This window comes from Bos taurus, chromosome 6 (genome assembly GCF_002263795.3).
Source record: "Bos taurus isolate L1 Dominette 01449 registration number 42190680 breed Hereford chromosome 6, ARS-UCD2.0, whole genome shotgun sequence".
In the NCBI taxonomy this organism is placed as follows: domain Eukaryota; kingdom Metazoa; phylum Chordata; class Mammalia; order Artiodactyla; family Bovidae; genus Bos; species Bos taurus.
Window position 1 is genome coordinate 22130903 of NC_037333.1, and position 26009 is coordinate 22156911.

Consider the following 26009-nt stretch of genomic DNA (forward strand, 5'->3'; position numbering starts at 1 on the left):
CTCTTCGCATCAGGTGGCCAGACTGGAGTTTCAGCTTCAGCATCAGTCCTTCCAATGAACACCCAGCACTGATCTCCTTTAGGATGGACTGGTTGCATCTCCTTGCAAGAAATATTTGGGCCGTGGGACCCAGCTTGTAGTGTTTGGGGAGCATGTGCTAATACTCACCTCACAGAATGAGTTAGGGGCCTTTTCCATTTTAATGTCTAGGAACAATATAAATAAAATAGAGATTATTGGCTTTGCTGAGACAAATTCACCCATGTAACAGTCTGGACATGCCAGACTGGACATGTAACAATGACTTGGGGGGTGGGCAGAGGTTTTATTTTAGTTTGTTTTTTATTGAAGTACAGCTGATTTACAATGTTGCATTAATTACTGCTGTACAGCAAAGTGATTCAGGTATATATACACACATATATATATACACACACATACCCTTTTTAAAATATTCTTTTCCACTGTGGTTTATTATAAGATACTGAATATAGTTCCCTGTGCTATACAGTAGGACTTTGTTATTTATCCATTCTATGAATATATATATAAAAGCTTACATCTGTTAACCACAACCTCTCACTCTATCCCTCCCCCAACTCTCACTCCATTGGCAACCACCTGTCTGTTCATTATGTCCGTGATTCTGTTTCATAGGTTCATTTGAATTATATTTCATATTCCACATATAAACGATATCATATATTTATCTTTCTCACTTCACTTAGTATGATCATCTCTGGTTGCATCCATGTTGCTGCAAATAGCATTATTTCACTCTTTTTTATGACTGAGCAGTATTCCATTGTATATATGCGTTAAACCTTCTTTATCCATTCATCTGCTGATAGACATTTAGGTTGTTTCCATGTCATGGCTATAGAGTTGCATGTATCTTTTTGAATTATAGTTTTGTCTGAATATGTGCCTGGGAGTGGCTTTGCTGAATCATATGGTAATTCTGTTTTTAGTTTTCTGAGGAGCTTTCATACTGTTTTCCACAGGGACTGGGCCAATCTGCATCCTAGGGTGCATATTTTTTTTTTAACCCTCATGTATTTAATTTTTCCTGTAGTTAGTGTCCAATTTGGGTTTATAACTTCTCCTAAAGCTATAGATACTTAGGTTTTCTAGAAACATAGTATTGCATCTAGAATTTAGAAGTATCCATGTAAGTCGACATTCTTTATTTTAGAATATGTAAGCTGGGAGCATCTGTTCAGACTGAGAGATCTTTATGTGAAGAAACTTCAGTGAGGATTCATGAAAAACATAGGTTCAAAGTTTTTGCTTATCTGTTATGCTAAGTAGTCATGTGTCATGAAGAGTTTTTTAATTCACAAAATGTGATGGTATAAGCTTTAACATTATGTAGAACACTTTTCTGTTTACTCACAGTATTGGTATCATGTTTTTCGTACCTGACAGTTTTACAAAATGGATGTTAATATCAGAATTTTCATTTCGTAGCTTAGTGCTTAAGAGCACGTGACTCCAAGTCCTGGCTGGGCCACATACTGTCCATAGTAAACTTGGATAAATTACTTAATCTCCATTTTCCCATCTAAGAGTCAGCAACTCTTAAAAGATGTTGTGTAGATTAAGTGAGGTAGTGGATGGAAGGTGATTACACAGATTCTGGCACACAGCAGACTTTGACTTAATGCTTATCATCAGTATCATCTTCGTTGGTTTCCCTCAGCAATCTCTGGTTTTAACACTACACTGTTGAACTTAAAAAAAATTAGTCCGTGTGTACCACTTCTTATCCATCTTTTAAATGGAAGCTTGATGCTTTTCTCACAAGGGATCTTTGTTTTTATTTATTTAACTTTTTTACAAGCTGTTATTTTTTTAGAAACATAGTTATATTGCCATCTTGAACAGGAACCACTTCCTTCCTCCTTTCTTTCTTCCCACTCTCCCTCCCTCCCTTCCTTCTACAAACAGCTTGTGACATCTTAGTTTCCCAACCAGGGGCCTGGCCCATGGCAGGGAAAACACCAAGTCTTAACCACTGGATTACCAGGGAATTTCTCAAGGGAATCTGTGTTTTTGTTTTGTTTTGTTTTGTTTTGTTTTTTAATGATTTTGTGAGCAGTAAGTGATGTTTGCTAATTTATTTCAAGATGGACAGGATTAAGTGCTATATAGTCATAACTGTTGTCATTTGTATCAAAGTATAAAGTATTTAGGAGTCACGTACATTTGGGCTCCCCAGGTGGTGCAGTGGTAAAGAATCCGTCTACCAATGCAGGAGCCTCAGGAGACGTGGGTTCAATCCCTGGGTCTGGAAGATCCCCTGGAGTAAGAAAGGGGAACCTGCTCCAGCATTCTTGCCCAGAAAATTCCACGGACAGAGGAGGCTGGCAGGCTACAGTCGATGGGGTCGCAAGAGAGTTGGACACAACTGAGCACACAGACCCAGCACACAAAGCATTTAAGGAAAAGGACCGTAAATTGGTTCATCCACACACTTACAAAATGATCAGTCTTCTTTTGCAATTCATGCTTTTTAAAGAACAGTCATTCTCTAAACATTCTCTGTTCAAATGGTTATTTGAACCAAGGTATCTCTTGGTTCAAAGAACCATTTAAGGTCATGATCTAGAAAGAAATCATCTGTGAGATCTGAGACTAAAAATCAAACAAAAAGCAGCAATTATACAAAAATGGAAATAAATCGTAGTGCATTATCACAGGTGGATATTTTTAGGCAGAGACTCTTTAGTAATTTTACTGACTGGCTTAACTTATCAAATTATTCAAGAATCTGGAATAATGGAGGGAAACCAATCAAGCTTGATTGTTAAGATCAGTTGATCAGCCTTTTCCAATTTTACTTTAAAGCCATTATAATAGAATATTGTTTAAAATTTTATTCCCTATAATCTTACCATGCTTTTTAATATTTTAAAATTCAACCAGAATTTGCTGGATATATATTTCTAGGAGCAAAGCCTCTTTCTCAATGCTGTGGGGAACCTGTTATCCTCGTGGAGCTTATAGCTCTTGGGAGACATGAAAAGAAATACCAGCTTCACATGGCCGAGTGAAAGAAGTACTATGAAAAATGTAGTTCCAAAATGTTAGCAATTGTATGGAAGAACCAGTCATTTTAACTGGAAGGATCTAGAAAGGCTTTCAGTTATAAGGTGACATTCAAACCAAGCCTTAAAGGTAGGGTAGAATTTGAGGCAAAGTGGATCTTCTTTAGGTATTTTAGGCCATGTCGAGAAAGGTGAAAAGATGTGAAAACAGGGATGGATAGGAAGCAGCAAGCACTGCCCAGTGCTTGAAGCAAAGGACTTGTGGATTGGTGTGGAGAGTCAAAGACAGAAAAGGCAGTTTGGAAACAAATCTTCAAAGGACTTTGAATCACGTTAGGGAGTTGGGCTTCAATCAGTAGACAGTGGGAAGCTCGTAGACATTTGTGGGGAGGGGAGGAATTTTATATGATCCATGTCCTAGATGGTACTATTGTTGTTGTTCAGTCAGCCCATCATGTCTGACTTTTTGTGACCCCATGGCCTGCAGCTCACCAGGCCTCTCTGTCCCTCACCATCTCCCGAAGTTTGCCCAAGTTCATGTCCATTGCATTGGTGATGCCATCCAGCCATCTCATCCTCTGATGCCCTCTTCTCCTACTGCCCTCAATCTTTCCCAGCATCAGGGACTTTTCCAATGAGTCAGCTGTTTGCATCAGATGACCAAAATACTGGAGTTTCAGCATCAGTCCTTCCAATGAGTATTCAGGGTTGATTTCCCTTGATCTCCTCACTGTCCAAGGGACTCTCAGGAGTCTTCTCTAGCACCACAGTTCAAAGGCATCAGGTCTTCAGTCCTCCACCTTCTTTATGGTCCAGCTCTCACAGCCTTGACTCTACGGGCTTTTGTCGGCAGAGTACTGTCTCTGCTTTTTAACACACTGTTTAGGTTTCTCATGGCTTTCCTGCCAAGAAGCAAACATCTTCTGATTTCATGGCTGCAGTCACCATCTCCAGTGAATTTAAAGCCCAAAAAGAGGAAATCTGTCCCTAGTTGCACCTTTTTTCCCTTTTATTTTCCATGAAGTAATGTGGCCGGATGCCATGATTGTAGTTTTTTTAAATATCCAGTTTTAAACTGGCTCTTTCAGTCTCCATCTTCCCCCTCATCAAGACGCTCTTTGGTTCCTCTTCACTTGCACTTGCAGAGGAACTTGCAGTTCCTCTTCACCACTTTACATGCAGTGGTATCATCTGCATGTCTGAGGTTGTTGATGTTTCTCCTGCCTGTCTTGATTCCAGCTTGTAACTCATGAAGCCTAGCATTTCTTATGATGTGTTCAGCATATAGATTAAACAAACAGGGTGACAGCAGACAGCCCTGTCATACTCCTTTCTCAATCTTGAATCAGTCCGTTGTTCCATACAGGGTTCTAACTGTTGCTTCTTAACCTGCATACAGGTTTCTCAGGGAACAGGTCAGATGGTCTGGTATTCCCATCTCTTTAAGAACTTTCCACAGTTTATTATGATCCACACAGTCAAAGGCTTGAGCGTGGTCAATAAACAGAGGTAGATATATTTCTGGAATTCCCTAGCTTTCTCTATGATCCAGTGAATGTTGGCAATTTGATCTCTGGTTCCTCTTCCTTTTCTAAACACAGCTTGGACACCTGGAAGTTCTTGGTTCACATATGCTAAAGCCTAGCATGCAAGATTTTAAGCATGACCTTACTACCATGGGAGAGGAGTGCAATCGTCCAATGGTTAGCACATTCTTTAGTACGACCCTTCTTGGGAATTGGGATGAGGATTGACCTTTTCCAGTCCTGTGGCCACTGCGGAGTCTTCCAGATTTGCTGACATATTGGATGCAACACCTTGATGGCATCATTCTTTAGGGTTTTGAATAGCTCTACTGGAATTCCGTCACATCCACCAACTTTATTAACAGCAGTGCTTCCCTAAGGCACACTTGACTTTACACTCCAGAATGGCTGGCTCTGGCTGACCACACCATTGTAGTAATCCAGTTCATTAAGATCTTTTTTTACACACTTCTCCCTTGTCCTGTGCATTCTTCCCATCTATTCTTGATCTCTTCAGTGTCTACTACGTCTTTACCGTTTCTAATCTTTATTGTGCCCATCTTTGGGCAAAATGTTCCCTTGATATTTCCAATTTTCCTGAAGAAATCTCTAGTCTTTCCCCTTCTGTTGTTTTCTTCTAATTTTATACTCTGTTCATTGAAGAAGGCCTTCTTGTCTCTCTGTACTGTCTTTTGGAAATCTGCATTTAGTTGGGTATATCTTTCCCTTTCTGGTACTATTACTAACAAAGAACTAGTGAGGTGAGAGATTCTAGGTGAGAAAACGAGTTATAATAATTGAAAATTCCAAGTTATTGGGAATATTATATGCCAGGCATTGATAGATTATGCTTATTATATTAACATAGTAATGATAAAGGTGCTTTGTAGGATTTATTTAAGGACCCTAGAATGTAAGTAATGTAATCTTGATTTTAGAGATGAAGACACTGGAGGGTTAGAAAGATGAATTGTTCAAGGTCATATAAGTCATAGGTAGTGGGGCTGGAAATGAGGTGATGGGGGGGAAAAAAAAAAAAATTGATCCCGAGCAAGTGAGTGTGAGATGTGAGAGAGAGGAATAAATGGAAGATGATTCCTACTTAAGCACTTTTTATGAAGGTAGGAGGCATAGGCAAGTAGGTTTGGGGTAAGTAAATAAGGTGTTCTACTTTGAAAGATTAGATTTGAGATGTTGGCAGGACAAGCCAGGTGGAATCTGGAGCCAGGTTATTGGAAACTGAAATGTGAGGGTGAAGTGATCTGGGAGCAATCAGAACATTGGTGAGAGGGCAGCCTTGGGAAAAGGTATAGAGCAGGAGAGGCTGAAGAGAGTGACGTCCATCCAAGAATGGAGAGGAGAGTTGGAGAAGGAATGATTGGAAAGGTTTGGGGAAACCGGAATGTGAAAGAGTAGTGAACAAGCAGTCAGGAGTGGGGAGAACACCAGAAAGTAGTAAGTAGGTCATTTATTGCATACCAGAGGGGGAAGAGTGTGGGGACTCTTGCTTCATTTGGGAAATAGAAGTTCATGGGTAGTTTATGAAAAATCCAAAAACAATTTCGGTGGATTGGAATGCTCAGGAATTGAGTGACAGGGGTTGAGAAAGGAATGGGTGGTAAAGAAATCTGATGGGCTGCAAGAGATTGGGGGATTTTTTTTTTTTTAATTAGGATATGGAAAGTCCTTAAGCTGATGGAAAGGACAGTGGAGAGATTTTTTAAAAGAGCAGACAATAATTTACTGGTGTTAATTCCAAAATGAAATCAAAAGACGACCAGAGGACTATGGAGAAGCTGGCAAAGGGAAAGAATAAGGGTTTTCACCCAGTGACAAAAGAGAAATGAGAAAAGAAAAAAATGGGTGAATATACCAAGAAGAAGTGAGAATTCTAATGGAGAAAAGTTGAGAAAATTATTTTCTGAAAACCTATTTCTCAGGGAGGCCTTATTGGCCTTCTGCAATATGTTTTATATTTTGAAAGAGCCCTGCACTTCTCCTTTAAAACATTCATCACACTTATACTTGCTCAGCATTTGGTTTCACCACTAGATTTCAGTCTACTCTTTTTTATTTGTTTTAATTGGAGGCTAATTACAATATTTTGGTTTTTGCCATACATACACATGAATCAGCCATGGGTGTACATGTCTCCCCCATCCTGAACCCCCTCCCACCTCCCTCCCCATCCCATCCCTCAGGGTCATCCCAGTGCACCAGCCCTGAACACCCTGTCTCATGCATCAAACCTGGACTAGCGATCTATTTCACATATGATAATATACATATTTCAATGCCATTCTTTCAAATCATCCCACCCTTGCATTCTCCCACAGAGTCCTAAAAGTCTGTTCTTTATATCTGTGTCTCTTTTGCTTTCTCGCATATAGGGTCATGGTTACCATCTTTCTAAATTCTATGTGTATGCGTTAATATATTGTATTGGTGTTTTTCTTTCTGACTTACTTCACTCTGTATAATAGGCTCCAGTTTCATCCACCTCATTAGAACTGATTCAAATGCATTCTTTTTAATTCTGAGTAATATTCTATTGTGTATATGTACCACAGCTTTCTTATCCATTCGTCTGCTGATGGACATCTAGGTTGCTTCCATGTCCTGGCTATTATAAACAGTGCTGTGATGAACATTGGGGTACATCTGTCTATTTCAATTCTGGTTTCCTCGATGTGTATGCCCAGCAGTGGGATTGCTTGGTCATATGGCAGTTCTATTTCCATTTTTTTGAGGAATCTCCATACTGTTCTCCATAGTGGCTGTACTAGATTGCATTCCCACCAACAGTGTAAGAGAGTTCCTTTTTCTTCACATCCTCTCCACCATTTATTGCTTGTAGACTTTTGGAAAGCAGCCATTCTGACCTGTGTGTGATGGTACTTCGTGGTGGTTTTGATTTGCATTTCTCTGATAATGAGTGATGTTGAGCATCTTTCCATGTGTTTGTTAGCCATCTGTATGTCTTCTTTGGAGAAATGTCTGTTTAGTTCTTTGGCCCATTTTTTGATTGGATTGCTTATTTTTCTGGAATGGAGCTGCAGGAGTTGCTTGTATATTTTTGAGATGAGTCCTTCATCAGTTGCTTCATTTGATATTATTTTCTCCCATTCTGAAGGCTGTCTTTTCACCTTGCTTATAGTTTCCTTCATTGTGCAAAGGCTTTTAAATTTAATTAGGTCCCATTTGTTTGTTTTTGCTTTTATTTCCAATATTCTGGGAGGTGGTCATAGAGGATCCTGCTGTAATTTATGTCAGAGAGTGTTTTGCCTATGTTCTCCTCTAGGAGTTTTATAGTTTCTGGTTTAACTTTAGATCTTTAATCCATTTTGAGTTTATTTTTGTGTATGGTGTTAGAAAGTGTTCTGTTTTCATTCTTTTACAAGTGGTTGACCAGTTTTTGCAGCACCACTTGTTAAAGAGATTGTCTTTTCTCCATTGTATATTCTTGCCTCCTTTGTCAAAGACAAGGTGTCCATAGGTGCATGGATTTATCTCTGGGCTTTCTATTTTGTTGCATTGATCTATATTTCTGTCTTTGTGCCAGTACCATACTGTCTTGATGACTGTAGCTTTGTAGTATAGTCTGAAGTCAGGCAGATTGATTCCTCCAGTTCCATTCTTCTTTCTCAAGATTGCTTTGGCTATTTGAGGTTTTTTGTATTTCCATACAAATTGTAAAATTATTTGTTCTAGTTCTCTGAAAAATATCATTGGTAGCTTGATAGGGATTGAACTGAATCTATAGATTGCTTTGGGTAGTATACTCATTTTGACTATATTGATTCTTTCGATCCATGAACATATTTCTCCATCTACTTGGGTCCTCTTTGATTTCTTTCACGAGTGTTTTATAGTTTTCTATATACGGGTTTTTTGTTTCTTTAGGTAGCTTTATTCCTAAGTATTTTATTCTTTTTGTTGCAATGGTGAATGGAATTGTTTCCTTAATTTCTCTGTTTTCTCATTGTTAGTGTATATGAATACAAGGGATTTCTCTGTGTTAATTTTATATCCTGCAACTTTACTGTATTCATTGATTAGCTCTAGTAATTTTCTGGTGGAGTCTTTAGGGTTTTCTATGTAGAGGATCATGTCATCTGCAAACAGTGAGAGTTTTACTTCTTCTTTTCCAATCTGGATTCCTTTTATTTCTTTCTCTTCTCTGATTGCTGTGGCTAAAACTTCCAAATCTATGTTGAATAGTAGTGGTGAGAGTGGGCATCCTTCTCTTGTTCCTGACTTTAGGGGAAATGCTTTCGATTTTTTCACCATTGAGGATAATGTTTGCTGTGGGTTTATCATATATAGCTTTTATTATGTTGAGGTATGTTCCTTCTATGCCTGCTTCCTGGAGGGTTTTTATCATAAATGGATCTTGAATTTTGTCAAAGGCTTTCTCTGCATCTATTGAGATAATCATATGGTTTTTATCTTTCAGTTTGTTAATGTGGTGTATCACATTGATTGATTTGCAAATATTGAAGAATCCTTGCATCCCTGGGACAAAGCCCACTTGGTCATGATGTATGATCTTTTTAATATGTTGTTGGATTCTGTTTGCTCAAATTTTGTTAAGGACTTTTTCATCTATGTTCATCAGTGATAATGGCCTATAGTTTTCTTTTTTTATGGCATCTTTGTCAGGTTATGGTATTAGGGTGATGGTGGCCTCATAGAATGAGTTTGGAAGTTTACCTTCCTCTGCAACTTTCTGAAAGATTTTGAGTAGGATGGGTGTTAGCTCTTCCCTAAATTTTTGGTTGAATTCAGCTGTGAAGCCATCTGGTTCTGGGCTTTTGTTTGTTGGAAGATTTCTGATTACAGTTTCAATTTCCGTACTTGTGATGTGTCTGTTAAGATTTTCCATTTCTTCCTGGTTCAGTTTTGGAAAGTTATACTTTTCTAAGAATTTGTCAATTTCTTCCAAGTTGTCCATTTTATTGGCATATAGTTACTAGTAGCAGTCTCTTAGGATCCTTTGTATTTCTGTGTTGTCTGTTGTGATTTCTCCATTTTCCTTTCTAATCTTGTTGATTTGATTCTTCTCCCTTTTTTTCTTGATGAGTCTGCCTAATGGTTTATCTATTTTATTTATCTTCTCAAAAAACAAGCTTTTAGCTTTTGATTTTTGCTGTGGTCTCCTTTGTTTCTTTTGTACTTATTTCTGCGGTAATTTTTATGATTTCTTTTCCTTCTACTAACCCTGGGGTTCTTCATTTCTTCTTTTTCTAGTTGCTTTAGGTGTAGAGTTAGGTTATTTATTTTATTTTTCTCCTGTTTCTTGAGGTAGGCTTGTACTGCTATGAACCTTCCGCTTAGCACTGCTTTTACTGAATCCCATAGGTTTTGGATTGTTGTATTTGCATTTTCATTTGTTTCTATGCATATTTTGATTTCTTCTGTGATTTGTTGGTTATTCAGAAGTGTGTTGTTTAGCCTCCATATGTTTGTATTTTTAGTGGTTTTTTTCCTTTCAGTTCAGTTCAGTTGCTCAGTTGTGTCCAACTTTTTGCAACCCCATGAACTGCAGCACTCCAGGCCTTCCTGTCCATCACCAACTGCTGGAGTCTACCCAAACCCATGTCCATTGAGTCGGTGATGCCAGTAGTTGACATCTAATCTTACTGCATTGTAATCAGAAAAGATGCTTGAGATGATTTCAAATTTTTGAATTTACCAAGGCTAGATTTACGGCCCAGGATGTGATCTATCCTGGAGAAGGTTCCATGTCCACTTGAGAAAAAGGTGAAATTAATTGTTTTGGGGTGAAATGTCCTATAGATATCATTAGGTCTAACTGGTCCATTGTATCATTTAAAGTTTGTGTTTCCTTGCTAATTTTCTGTTTAGTTGATCTATCCATAGTTGTGAGTGGGGTATTAAAGTCTCCCACAATTATTGTGTTACTGTTAATTTCCCCATTCATACTTGTTAGCATTTGCCTTACATATTGCAGTGCTCCTATGTTGGGTGCATATATATTTATAATTGTTACATCTTCTTCTTGGATTGATCCTTTGATCATTATGTAGTGTCCTTCTTTGTCTCTTTTCATGGCCTTTATTTCAAAGTCTATTTTATCTGATATGAGTATTGTTACTCCTGCTTTCTTTTGGTCTCCATTTGCATGAAATCTCTTTTTCCAGCCCTTCACTTTCAGTCTGTATTGTGTCACTTGTTTCGAGGTGGGTCTCTTGTAGACAGCATATATAGGGGTCTTGTTTTTGTATCCATTCAGCCAGTCTTTGTCTTTTGGTTGGGGCATTCAACTTATTATTACCAATAATTTAAGGTAATTATTGATTTAAGGTAATTATTGATAAGTATGATCCTGTTGCCATTTACTTTGTTGTTTTGGGTTCGAGTTTATAAACCTTTTCTGTGTGTCCTCTCTAGAGAAGATCCTTTAGCGTTTTTGAAGAGCTGATTTGGTGGTGCTGAATTCTCTCAGCTTTTGCTTGTCTGTAAAGTTTTTGATTTCTCCTTCATATTTGAATGAGATCCTTGCTGGGTACAGTAATCTGGGTTGTCGTATTTTAAGTATGTCCTGCCATTCCCTCCTGGCCTGAAGAGTTCCTATTGAAAGTTCAGCTGTTATCCTTACGGGAATCCCCTTGTGTGTTATTTGTTGTTTTTCCCTTGCTGCTTTTAATATTTGTTCTTTGTGTTTGATCTTTGTGAATTTGATTATTATGTATCTTAGGGTGTTTTGCCTTGGGTTTATCCTGTTTGGGACTCTCTGGGTTTCTTGGACTTGGGTGATTATTTCCTTCCCCATTTTAGGGAAGTTTTCAACTATTACCTCCTGAAGTATTTTCTCATTGTCTTTCTTTTTGTCTTCTTCTTCTGGGACTCCTATGATTCGAATGTTGGGGTGTTTAACATTGTCCCAGAGGTCTCTGAGGTAGTCCTCATTTCTTTTAATTCTTTTCTTCTTCTCTGCTTCATTTATTTCCACCATTCTATCTTCCACCTCACTTATCCTATCTTCTGCCTCAGTTATTCTACAATTGGTTCCCTCCAGAGTGCTTTTGATCTAGTTATTCCATTATTCATTATTGATTGAGTCTTTTTTATTTCTTCTAGGTCCTTGTTAAACTTTTCTTACATCTTCTCAATCCTTGTCTCCAGACTATTTATCTGTAACTCCATTTGCTTTCAAGACTTTGGGTCATTTTTACCATCATTATTCTGAATTCTTTTTCAGGTAGACACCCTATCTCCTCTTCTTTGGTTTGGTGGGCTTTTATCATGTTCCTTTACCTGCTGAATATTTCTCTGCCTTTTCATCTTGTTTTGATTGCTGTGTTTGGGGTGGCCTTTCTGTATGCTGGAAGTTTGTAGTTCCTTTTTATTGTGGAGTTTCCTCTCTGTGGATGGGGTTGGATGAGTGGCTTGTCAAGATTTCCTGGTTAGGGAAGCTTGTGTCGGTGTTCTGGTGGGTGGAGCTGGATCTGTTCTCTCTGGAGTGCAGTGAAGTGTCCAGTAGTGAGTTTTGAGGTGTCTGTGGGTTTGGTGTGACTTTTGGCCGCCTGTATTTTAGTGCTCAGGGTTGTGTTCCTGGGTTGTTGGAGAATTAGCTCGGTATGTCTTGCTCTGCAACTTGTTGGCTCTTGGGTGGAGCTTGTTTCAGTGTAGGTATGGAGGCTTTTGGATGAGCTCTTGTCGATTAGTGTTCCTTGGAGTCAGGAGTTTTCTAGTGTTCTCAAGTTTTGGATTTAAGCCTCCTGTCTCTGGCTTTCAGTCTTATTCTTACAGTAGCCTCAAGACTTCTCCATCAGCACCAATGATAAAACATCTAGGTTAATGGTGAAAAGATTCTCCACAGTGAGGGACACCCAGAGAGGTTCACAGAGTTACATGGAGAAGAGAAGAGGGAGGAGGGAGATAGAGGTGACCAGGAGGAGAAGAGGGGGATTCAAAAGGGGAGAGAGCAATCTAGTCAGTAATCAATTCCCTATTTGCTCTCCACAGTCTGGAACACTCAGAGAGGTTCACAGAGTTACATAGAGAAGAAGAGAGAGGAAGGAGATAGAGGTGACCAGGAGGAGAGGAGAAGGAGTCACAAGGATAGAGACCAGTCTAGCCAGTAATCAGTTTCCTAGGTGTTCTCCACATTCTGGAACACCCAAAGAGATTCAGAGTTAAGTAGAGAAGAGAATGGGGAGGGAGGAGATAGAGGTGACCTGGGGGAGAAAGAGGAGAGTCAAAAGGGGAGAGAGCAATCAAGCCAATAATCATGCTCCTAAGTAAAAATAGGTACTGAAGATTGGATTCTTAAAGGTTCAAAATTGATAACAAATACCAAAAAGCAAAAATTAAAAATCTAGAGTAGAGGTTAGACTCTAAAAAATACAATATTAAAAAAACAAAACAAAATTGCAAAAATTATAAAATATATATATGAAATTTGCTTTAAAAATAAGGTCTTTTTTTTTTACAAGGTAATAGGTTTTAAAAATGAAAATTAAAGGAGTGATAAAGAACTTAAAAATTAAAAAAATGATAATAGTAAGATATATCTAGAATTTACTCTGGAGCTGTTGAGGGGTCAGTTCAGTTTCAGATAGTTCCGTGTTCCAGCTTATACTTCTTCTGAAGGTGTATAGGCCCCTTCCAATATAGTCAATTCTAACTACAGGGTTTTAATCTCTTGCACCTGTCACTTCCAAAGCAGTTCCCTCTTCTTTGTTTATTTTGGCTTCCTCTGTTTGCAAGTCTCTTCAGTGTCTAATTTCTGCCCTAACACAAGGATGCGAAGGTGGTCATTTATTTAGGCTCATTTGTTCAATTGTGCTGCAGGGAGGGAGGAACACTGCAAACAAATATCACTGGCATGTGTGGGGAGTGCTTGCAGTGTCTGGGCCACACTGGGTTTGCCCCCACTCACGGCGTGTGTGCCTTTCTGGTTTACGCTGCTCAGGCTCCAGGTTGCTCTGCAGGGGAACGTTCTAAAGTGGGCCCTGGGTTGCGTGCACTTCCCAGGTCTAAGCCGCTCAGGTTCAGGTTCTCATGTACTCCACAAAGGCACAGACTCCATTGGGTCTGCATTTTTTGCCCTTCCCAGGTCTGAGCAGCTCAGGAGATCAGGTGCTTGGTGAGCGCACAGTCCCCAGGTGGGCAGTGCATCTTATCACCTGCCGTGTCCCGGCCATTTGGGTTTCCTGGGTGCGCAGCGGGAGCACCATCTCAGTTGTGCTGTGTGTCTCCTCTGGGGAGCTGATCTATGGTTGCAACCCTTCTGGCAAATGTCAACCGTCCAGGATCCCAGGAAGACTTGGTTAGCAACTGGGAGCCTGCTCACAGTAGAGGATGCTGTCTCTGGGCCCGAGTTTGCCCCTTGCCTTCCGCTTCTGGCTGTCACCCGGCTGCCTCCTTCCTCTGGTGGGGGATGGGCTGGTCCTCAGCTGGCTAGCTCTCCTCTGGTATTCGCTCAGTCCTTTGTTCTGTGAGCGGGCCAGCAGTGCCTTGCTGCTGCTGCTGCTAAGTCGTTTCAGTCGTGTCCGATTCTGTGTGATCCCAGAGACAGCAGCCTACCAGGCTCCCCTGTCCCTGGGATTCTCCAGGCAAGAACACTGGAGTGGGCTGCCATTTCCTTCTCCAATGCATGAAAGTGAAAAGTGAAAGGGAAGTCGCTCAGTCGTGTCCTACTCTTCTCGACCCCATGGACTGCAGCCTACCAGGCTCCTCCGTCCATGGGACTTTCCAGGCAAGAGTACTGGAGTGGGATGCCATTGCCTTCTCTGGGCAGTGCCTTAGGTTAGAGCTTTTTACGGGAAAGTTCTCTCTCTCTCTTTGTCTTTTTTCTCTCTTTCTCTCTGGCTATCCCACAGTTTGGGTTGCTGTCTCATGTTAGCTCCCTCAGATTGTCCTCAGGGCATTCAGGCCCAGTCCTTAGGCTAAGCAATGCAGCCCGTGCCTCCCTGTTCAGCCCTCACTTGCTGGTGGCGGATGCGAGCGTCTGGGCTTCTCCACTGGGAGTTGTGGTTAGGTGCGGAATCTGTGGGTTTTATTTATTTGTTTTTTTCCTCCCGGTTATGTTGCCCTCTGAGGTTCTAAAACTCCCCACAAACCTACCGGTGAGAGGGTTCCCTGGTGTTTAGAAACTTTGTCCTATCTCCTTTTGAAGACAATGGGCTGCCTTTCTGGGTGCCTGGTGTCCTCCACCAGCATTCAGAAGTTGTTTTGTGGAATTTTCTCAGCATTCAAATGATCTTTCAAAGAATTTGTGGGGGAGAAAGTGGTCTCCCCGTCCTATTCCCCCACCGTCTTAGGACCGCCCCCCTCAGTCTACACTTTTAAGAGGGCAGTCAGCATGTCTGCCTTGTTCCTTGCTGAACCTCCAGTATATAGCAAAAACTGCATACCTGGTGCATGGTAAATGCTCAGCAGAGATTTGATGCATTAATACTTGACATTGCCATAGATTCTCTCTCTCGTTCTTGCTGAAAAATGCCTGACTCGCAGTAAACACTTGAGAGAGACTTGCTAAATGAATGATTCTTCTCAATGAAATAGGAAGTCAGTTCATTAAGTGAGATAATAATTAAAACATTTTGAGCGCTAGGTACTGGATTAAATAATTATATCCTGGCTGCTGTAACAAACTGCAGCGTTTTAGTGGTTTATGTAGTAAAAGTTTCTTTTTTACTGAGTAACACTACAGAATGGCTGTTTCTAATGGGCAGGCAGCTCTCCTGTTTTTCGAGACCCAGACTCCTCCCATCTCCACCATCTCCTAGGCCTTTGCCTGTGAACTGGGGAAGACAACGAGAATGTAGTCTCACAGACTTCGAATAGGTTAAGAAGCCACATCCTACAGGCAGCTCCAAATTACAGAAATGGAAATATGAATTTCAGTGGACCCTGAGCCATCTCTTCCACACATTTCCTTTTTTTTTTTTTTTTTACCATTTCACAATAGCCCAATGACAGAAGTACTATTTATTATCCCCATTTTACAGATAAGACAACTGAGGCTTAGACCTGTCCCAAAACAATATGATTCTAACTTGAGATTTAAACTCATGTTCCTCTGATTCCATATCCCATTCTACACTTAATTATAGCCAAAAGGCCAAGAAACGATCCATAGCCCATTCTAAACCATTAGACCTTTGTTTCTCAAGTGGAAGTGATTTTGTTCCCAAGATACAGGAGAACATTTGGCAATGTCTGTAGAATTTTTTGAGGGGAGTGGGGGTTAGGTATTACTGGTGTCTAGTAGGTAGAGGTCAGGTATGCTGCTCAACATCATAGAGTGTATTGATATAAAACCTCCCCCACTCACAGCATACATACACAAAACAAAAACTTATTAGGCTCAAAATGTCACTAGGCCAGAATTCTGTACCAGACTGTATACTACCCATGATGGGGGAAGGTCAAGTGTAGGTAAGACATGATTGGAAAAGATTAGGAACAGCTGCTGTGAGGTATAAGCTATGATTCATTATGAAACGGAGAAGGCAATGGCAACCCACTCCAGTATTCTTGCCTGGAAACTCCCATGGACGGAGGAGCCTGGTGGGCTGCAGTCCATGGGGTCGCTAAGAGTCGGACATGACTGAGCGACTTCACTTTCACTTTTCACTTTCCTGCATTGGAGAAGGAAATGGCAACCCACTCCAGTGTTCTTGCCTGGAAACTCCCATGGACGGAGGAGCCTGGTGGGCTGCAGTCCATGGGGTCGCACAGAATCAGACACGACTGAAGCAAGCGACTTAGCAGCAGCAGCAGCATTATGAAAAGATATGAAGAGCGACTTCCTTGGTGGTCCAGTGGTTAAGCCGCTGAGCTTGAGGGAGGCCTGGATTCAATGCCTGATCAGAGAATTAGAGCCTGAATACCACAACTAAGACTCTGTGCAGCTAAATTAAAGTAAAAAAGAAATATGAAGGATTGGCAAACAGCAGAAATGTGCTGGTGGCTGTCAAATGTGAAGAATGTAGGTGGCTCTATCATTTTTCTATTAGCTACTTGACTAAATGACAACTTGGCATTTCTGGGACCTGATGATACTTTTAAAGAAGTAAGTGATCTGTACTTTACTGGGTGAAAATATTATCTCTTTAACCATTTTATTTCTGAATTCAGGGAGACCAGACTCGTCCTTTTATCACATCCAGTCCTACAAATGGGGCCAAAACCATTGCAGAAGGTTGGCTCTCTCCAAACCCCTATGACCTGAATTATGGGGACGTACATTTTTATGATTATGTGAGTGACTGCTGGAATTGGAGAACTTTCCCCAAAGCTCGATTTGTATCTGAGTATGGATATCAGTCCTGGCCTTCCTTCAGTACATTAGAAAAGGTAAGCCATCTTTGATTTCCCAGGGATTCAGAATTGTAGACTATGGGCATATGTCACTTCCTCACCATGGTTCCGAAAGTCAAATGAAATCTATTTCTTGTTTAAACAGAAGTTTAGGAAGAAGATAATAGGGAAGAACTTTTTATCCTTAACTTTTGGGGCACTAAACTGTTATAGTCATCATTTTGTGGATTATAACTTTTCCATATTGCTTTTATTTACATTCTTTCAAGAGCATTTAAAAATTCAGTGGGAAGCCAGTGATTACTTAAACCTGATTTGTTATGTGAAATACATGAAAATTACTTTCACTTACTACTTTCTATATGTCCTACAACTGTTTTTATTATTTATGGATACTCAGAACTGGATAGTTTGCTACAGTAAGAGAAATGAGTAAATAAACCTTTGTCTGATGTTATTATGTTGTAGCATTCCTTTTTATTTTCCCAGCGACAGAATTTTTTTTATATTTAAAAACAAAAGCAATTGCCCCCCAAAGAACCCCCCAACAAACAAAAAATCAGATTAAATAAAAAAGTTACAGTGAATACACCCAGCAAACATCTGTATGTGCAACTCACTACTGTGTCTGTTACTGCGGCACAAACCTCAAACAATATACAGTGTTCTGGGGGTGTGGATGGAGGCCCAAGTTTAAACTCTGTGGAGTTTGGGGAGACAAGATGGGGTGAGAAGGGAAATCAATTTTTCTTAATTCTGTCCATATAAATATATTTATAAAGACCAAAAAAGAAAAGGGAGCTTGGAATGATAAGGGAAATAGGAGAATGGGGGAGTATGGGACCCTCCCAATTCTACCTGACCAAAAAATATGAATTAATTTCATGGTGAGAGAGGAGTAAAAAATGATAGAAGAGGATAGGAAAGAGAGGGAAGCAGACATGGGCCAACCAGGGAAAAGGAGGGACCCTTGGCAGGGGAGTGAGAAAGAGTCCAGTGCCGGTGTGAGTGTCTGTTTCCATCTTCATCCCCACCGTCTTAGGCTCCAGTTCAGTGTCTGTCTGTGGACCGTATCTTACTCTCTGCCTCTGTCTGTGGTCTGACAGGGCCCCTCGATCCCCTCCACCTTGCCCCGACCCCTGCCATGCTGGTCCCTTCTCTTTTCCATTTATTGGGATCTGGCTTGCTCCAGGATCCTCAGGTCATAGTTCTTTTTGGCCACTCTAAGTTTGTTGAAGTGAAGGGAGGCATTCTGAGACGCCAGGGGGCTGGGGAACACAGCCAGGATGCCTTACAAGGCAGTGAAGTCCGAGTGACAGCTGTTCTCAGCAGTCCCACCATTGTCCCCCCTCCCCCACCCCATGGTAATGTAAGTTTCCATGTTTTAAATAGTTGGAATTCCATCACCTCCACTAGCTTTGTTTATAGTGATGCTTCCTAAGGCCCATTTGACTTCTCACTCCAAGATGTCTGTCTCTAGGTGAGTCATCACACCATTGTGGTTATCTGGGTCATTAAGATCTTTTTTATATACCTCTTATGTGTATTCTTGCCATCTCTTCTTAATATCGTCTGCTTCTGTTAGGTCCATACCATTTCTGTCCTTTATTGTGCCCATCTTTGCATGAAAAAATTTGATTCTGTGAAAGTGCTGTACTCAATATGTCAGCAAATTTGAAAAACTCAGTAGTGGCCACAGGACTGGAAAAGGTCAGTTTTCATTACAATCTCAAAGAAGGGCAATGCCAAATAATGTTCAAACTACCACCCAATTGCACTCATCTCACATGCTAGCAAAATAATGCTCAAAATTCTCCAAGCCAGGCTTCCACAGTATGTGAACTGTGAATTTCCAGATGTTCAAGCTGGATTTAGAAAAGGCAGAGGAACCAGAGATCAAATTGCCAACATCCACTGAATCATTGAAAAAGCAAGAGTTCCAGAAAAACGTCTACTTCTGCTTTATTGACTACACCAAAGCCTCTGTGTAGATCACAATGGACTGTGAAAAATTCTGAAAGAGACGGGAATACCAGACCACCTTATCTGCCTCCTGAAAAACTTGTACGCAGGTCAAGAAGTAACAGTTAGAACTGGATATGAAACAACAGACTGGTTCCAAATTGGGAAAGGAGTACGTCAAGGCTGTATATTGTCATCCTGCTTATTTAGCTTATATGCAGAGTACATAATGTGAAGTGCCAGGCTGGATGAAGCACAAGATGGAATCAAGATTGCTGGGAGAAATATCAGTAACTTCAGATACGCAGATGACACCACCCTTATGGCAGAAAGTGAAGAAGAACTAAAGAGCCTCTTGATGAAAGTGAAAGAGGAGAGTGAAAAAGTTGGCTTAAAACTCAACATTCAGAAAACTAAGATCATGGCATCAAGTCTCATCAATTCATGGCAAATTGATGGGGAAACAATGGAAACAGAGACCTTATTTTGGGGGGCTCCAAAATCACCGCAGATGGTGATTGCAGCCATGAAATTAAAAGATGCTTGCTCCTTGGAAGAAAAGCTATGACCAACCTAGATAGCCTATTACAAAGCAGAGACATTACTCTGTCAACAAAGGTCCATCTAGTCAAAGCTATGGTTTTTCCAGTAGTCATGTATGCGTGTGAGAGTTGGACTATAAAGGAAGCTGAGCGCTGAAGAATTGATGCTTTTGAACTGTTGTGTTGGAGAAGACTCTTGAGAATCCCTTGGGCTGGAAGGAGATCAGATCAGTTCAGTCACTCAGTCGTGTCCAGTCTTTGCGACCCCATGGCCTGCAGCATGCTGGGCTTCCCTGTCCATTACCAATTCCTGGAGCTTACTCAAACTCATGTCCATCGAGTTGATGATGCCATCCAACCATCTCATCCTATGTCCTCAAATCAGTCCATCCTAAAGGAAATCAGTCCTGAATATTCATTGGAAGGACTGATGCTGAAGCTCCAATACTTTGGCCACCTGATGCGAAGAACTGACTCATTGGGAAAGACCCTGATGCTGGGAAAGAGTGAATGCAGAAGGAGAAGGGGATGACAGAGGATGAGGTGGTTGGATGGCATCACTGACTCAATGGGCATGAGTCTGAGCAAGCTCTGGGAGTTGGTGATGGACAGGGAGGCCTGGTGTGCTGCAGTCCGTGGGTTTGCAAAGAGTTGGCCATGACTGAGCGACTGAACTGAACTTGCATGAAATGTTCCCTTGGTATCTCTAATTTTCTTGAAGAGATCTCTAGTCTTTTCTAGTCTATTTTTTCCTCTGTTTACATTGATCACTTAGGAAGGCTATCTTATCTCTCCTCACTGTTCTTTGGAACTCTGCATTCAGATGGAGGTATCTTTCCTTTTCGCCTTTGCCTTTCACTTCTCTTCTTTTCTCAGCTATTTGTAAGGCCTCCTCAGACAACCATTTTACCTTTTTGCATTTCTTTTTCTTGGGAATGGTTTTGATCATGGCCTCCTATACAGTGTTACAAACCTCCATCCATAGTTCTTCTGGCACTCTATCAGATCTAATCCTGGGTTTTGTAATAAACTGATCAGCATTTGTATATTAGAACTTCTATACACTCCAGTGTTCTTGCTTGGAGAATCCCAGGGACGGGGAAGCCTGGTGGGCTGCCGTCTCTGGGGTCGCACAGAGTTGGACACGACTGAAGCGACTTAGCAGCAGCAGCAGCAACACTAGCTGTATTGCCTTGAACAGATCATTCATTCTTTTTGAATTTCAATGTTCTCATCTGTAAATTGGGGTTAATAGTAGTAGATACTTCAAGGAGCATTTGTTTTTTGTGTGTGTGCACATTCAGATATGCACGTGTGCCATATGATTGGGTATAAACACTAAATTAATACACTGAAACACAGCACAGTTCTTGATACATAGTGATGAGCTCTTAAAATATAAGCTATTGTTACTATTCATACAGTCAATGCTACGTCGTGTCCGACTCTGTGCAACCCCATAGACGCCAGCCCACCAGGCTCCCCTGTCCCTGAGATTCTCCAAGCAGGAACACTGGAGTGGGTTGCCATTTCCTTCTCCTGTGCATGAAAGTGAAAAGCGAAAGTGAAGTCACTCAGTCGTCTCCGACTCTTAGCGACCCCATGGACTGCAGCCCACCAGGTCCTCTGTCCATGGGATTCTCCAGGCGAGAGTACTGGAGTGGGGTGCCATCGCCTTCTCCAAAGTCAACACTAGCTATATGGTTTAAAAGAAAGTTGGAGCTAGACTACACTAACTAGCTTTGGATTCTGGGCGAGTAACTTAATCTTTCTGTGCCTGGTTTTCTCATTCTGTAAAACAGGGTGATAATAGTACTTAGTCATAGGGTTGTTATGATGATTAAGTGAGTTAATATTTTGAAAGCAATCAGAGCCTTATCTGACACTTTTGCCCTAGATGCAGACCCTGAATATACAGTAGAATCACTCTCAGATGTTTTTCTTTGGTTTGTTTCATTTTTAAAAAACTAACGCCTGGACTGTACCCCCCCAAACTTGGATTCACTTGTTCTAAGGTGTTGTGTGAGCTTTTCTTTCCTTATTTTAACTCTCCTAGGGTTCTGATGTGCATCTAGGATTGAGAACCGCTACTCTGGATATTCACTGAATAAGTAACTACTTATCTACCATGTGCTCAGAACTTTAGAATATCAGTCAGATAGATCAATCAGTCCTTCAGGCAGTATTCCCCACCTCCATCCCAGTGGAGCCTCGAGATGAAGGCAGCCTCTGGGAGAGGCAGAAGCACCGTGCTAAGCTGAGCCCGGATTCCTGACCCACAGAAACTGAGACAATAAAGGCTTGTTTTCTGGTTGTAGCATCATTACAGCTGACATTTACAAGAATTTCAAAGCATAGCTACCAGAAGGTAGAAAGCTTCCCACAAACAGATCAGATTTATGATTATGGAATATATTCAGATTATTAGCAGTCAGAGGGCTGAAAGGCCTGGAGAAATTTCTGACTTTGAAAAGAAGGAAATATAGAAAGAAGGAAAAGCTATTGCTGGTAAAGGCTTGTGCATCTCAAATGTGTACAGGATGACTGTAAATACTAATACCTCTGTCTCAAATAAGTAATAGTAATTAGTATTCTGTCTGGTGGTAACATTTTCCAAAAATTAATTCAATTTGGAAAGACACCCTTATTAAGTATGGCCAGTGTATATTGCATGTATTTTGGTATAAATAAATTCCTAAGGAATACCTTTTTCCTTTTTAAGTGGATTGGTCTATGCATTGCATGATCACTGGGAATTATAAGTCATTTTATAAACAGGGATTATTAAGTTTTCTAATTTTCAGGGTTTTTTCAGGGTGGAGCAGAACATGTTTTTTCAGTCTCTGTGTAGCTTGGATTAAAATTAAACTCTGATATTTTCAGATGTAGCCAGCAGTTGTCTTACATCTTTGTCACATGCTAACAGTTCATTAAATCACAGGCCTGGAAGCCAGAACTATTGCTTTTTTTTCTGTAAAAGGTACACTGGTGATATTTTATTATTGTTAAAGAATTGACAGTTTTAAAAGAATGTTATTTTCAGTTTATTATTCAGTTTTGACAGTTTCTATGCTTTCATGAGATGACATTTTAAAATGTGCATAATGAATATTCTAAAAAAAGCAAACATGTTTTGATGAGAGAAGCCTTTTGATAGAAATACCAAATAGAATAAGGCTGCTGCTGCTGCTGCTAAGTCGCTTCAGTCGTGTCCGACTCTGTGCGACCCCATAGACGGCAGCCCACCAGGCTCCGCCGTCTCTGGGATTCTCCAGGCAAGAATACTGGAGTGGGCTGCCATTTCCTTCTCCAATGCATGAAAGTGAAAAGTGAAAGTGAAGTCGCTCAGTCGTGTCCGACTCTTCGAGATCCCATGGACTGCAGTCCACCAGGCTCCGCCGTCCCTGGGATTCTCCAGGCAAGAACACTGGAGTGGGGTTCCATTGCCTTCTCCGAGAATAAGCCTAGTCTTGCACTAATAACAAATATGATGCCTAAATGTGAGGTTGGTCCCAGAGCTCTTTTCCAGTGTGTATCATTTTCCAAGTTTGCCAGGAATTCAGAAAAGGGTAGTTTCACTCCTCTAACTTCCCAGTTTGAATCTCTTATTCTTTACTCAAAAGGTTTCCTCTGAAGAGGACTGGTCTTACAGAAGCAGCTTTGCACTTCATCGGCAACATTTGATTAACGGTAACAATGAAATGCTTCACCAGATTGAACTTCACTTCAAGCTCCCAAACAGTACAGATCAACTACGCAGGTTCAAAGACACTCTTTATCTTACTCAGGTAAGCCGTTTTCATTCTGGGCTTCAACAGCTATCTGCAGTTAACGTAAGAGATCCTGTAGAGTTTGTAAGCCTTTTGTGGTGAAAAATATTCAGGGTTTCATCTTGCTGATTTAAAAAAAATTATCTTCTTCAAAATAGAGATATGATGACAGGTAAAACCTGAAATAGTAAAATGTGTGGCATTTGTCTTTCTTAAAAGAACAGCTCACAGAATTCTATAACAAATTGTGTATTCAAATATTCCCTAGTTCAAGATTACTATCAAGGTTCCATAATTAAGTCTAAAGTAGCATTTGCCAAGGATAAAACGAGAAAATGGAACACAGGAGAGACCAAAAACAGACTCATGTACGATACAGTCATCGACTAATGGTGCAATATGCCATTGCAATCTGTGGGAAAAGATAGTCTTATCAATAAACAGTACTGTATCAAGTGGGTATCTTTATGGGAAATAAATGAGCTATGATCCCCATATACAAAAATTAATTAATGATCACTCAACTGGGAAAGGTAGTACAATAAAGCTTCTAGGAGAGACTGTAGGAGATTATCTTCATGACCTTGGCATAGGCAAACAGTGTCTTAAACAGAACATAAAAAACAGTATGAAGGAAGATAATGATAAATTGAACTTCATTAAAATTATACACATCTGTGTATCAAAGCATCATCAGGAGAGAGAAGATGCAAGCCACAGATTAGAGAACAATGTTTGCAGTACATATATCTGATAAAGGATTTGTATTTAGAATAAAGCACTTCTGTAAAGCAATAAGAAAAAGATAACCTGTTAAAAATGGACACAGTTCTTTTTTTTTTTATTTTAGACAAAGAATTTAATATTCTTATATTTTTTCATGTTTTATTCCAGCTTCATATTTCCCAACTTTTGAAAGCATAATTTGAGTAATTAACACTAAATTATTTTATTCAACTATTGCTATAATTATTATTCTTTGTATTTTATACCTCATCTTTTTTTTTTTTTTAAGTTTTTTTTCCTAGTGGCATTAAGAAGTAATTCTTGATCAGGCACTTCATCAGAGAAGGTAACCAGATGGTCAGAAAGTATATGCAAATGCGCTCAGTTTCATTCTTAATTAAGGAGATGCAAATTAGAGCCATGCCAGGATACTCCTACACACTGTGTACACAATGTAATTTTAGCACAATGGCTAAAGTTAGAAAGATTGACAATACCAATGTTGGTGAGGAGGTGGGACAGCTGGGACTTCTAGACATTGTTGGTAGGGCTGGACATTTGTCTAAACAGTTTGGGAAATTTTAAGGCAGTTTGTACCCAATCTAAACATTTGCTTCCTCCTTGAATCAGCATTTCTGCTCTTAGTTGTGTGCCCACAAAAACAAGTGCATATGTCTGTCACAGACATCTAAAATAATGTTCATTACATGTTTATTCATAATACCCCCAAACTGGAAACAACCAAAATGTTCTTTAACAGAAGAACTTACAAATTGTGGAATATTTATACAGTGGAATGAAAGTGAAAGTCACTCAGTTGTGTCCGACTCTTTGTCACCCCGTGGACTACACAGTCCATGGAATTCTTCAGGTCAGAATACTGGAGTGGGTAGCCTTTCCCTTCTCCAGGGGATCTTCCCAACCCAGGAATCGAATCAGGGTCTCCTGCATTGCAGGCGGATTCTTTACTAACTGAGGTATCAGGGAAGCCCAAGAGGGCTCCACAGCAATAAAAAAAGAATGAACTACTGATATCAGCTTCAACTCAGATAAATCTCACAGATGTTATGTTGAGCAAAAGAAACATTGAAATTTCACTGTGGACAAAATGAGTCAAGGTGATATACAGCAAATTAGTGGTAACCACTCTTGTGGAGGAAGTTGATGCCTTATGATTAGAAAAGGGTACAAGGAAACTTTCTGGAATGCTAAAAAAGTTTTGTGTCTTTCTCTGGGTGCTGGTTACATGGGTGTATACATATGTTAAAATTCACTGAGTTATACACTGAAGATCTGTTCATATTATATTATGCACCTCACTAGATTTTTTTTAATGGCTCTGTTGAGATATAAATTGACATACCATAAAGTTCACTTGTTTTAAGTGTACAGTTAAGTGATTTTTAGTATATTTGTTCAGTCATGTGACCATCACCATAATCCAATTTTAGAACATTTCTGACACTCCAGAAAAATCTATCTTACCCATTTGTGATCACTCTCCTTTCTCACTTCCAGTCTTCAGCAAACATTAATTTGCTTTCTGTCTTTGTAGATTTTATTTTCTCAACATTTCTTATAGCTGGAATCGTATAATACCCCTCTTTGGTATGTGGCTTCTTTCACCGAGCATAATGTTTTTGAAATTCTTCCACGTTATAGCATGTATCTGTACTTCATTTCTCTTTCTTGCTGAATAATAGCCTGTTGTATGGAGATCATGTTTTATTTGTCCATTCATCAGTTGATATACATTTGGGTTATTTTACATTTTTAACTATTATGAATAATACTAATATGAATATTTGCATACACATCTTTCTACCTATATTTTCATGTATCTTGAGTAGAAATATATGAGTAAACTTGCTGAGTTATGTGATAAACTTATGTTTGACTTTTTTTGGAGTATAATTGGTTTACACTGTTAGTCTCTGCTGTACAATGAAGTGAATCAGCTGTATGTATACATATATCCCCTCCCACGTGGACCTCCCTCCCCCTTCATCCTACCCCTCTAGGTCATCACAAAGCACCGAGCTGAGCTCCCTGTGCTATACAGCAGGTTCCCACTAGCTAGCTGTTTTACACGTGGTAGTGTATAAATGTCAAACCTAATCTCCTGGTTCGTCCCAC

At 40.1% G+C, this 26009-nt stretch overlaps 1 protein-coding gene across 2 annotated transcripts in view; it reads left to right on the forward strand.

Annotated features, from left to right (window-relative positions):
• Window positions 1-26009, forward strand: part of MANBA (mannosidase beta) — a 127648-nt gene that overhangs the window by 68593 nt on the left and 33046 nt on the right. For both annotated transcript variants that reach the window (XM_010805945.4, NM_174387.2), the window contains 2 exon segments: window positions 16691-16909; window positions 23001-23165. In XM_010805945.4, the coding sequence (XP_010804247.2) occupies window positions 16691-16909; window positions 23001-23165 (384 nt within the window).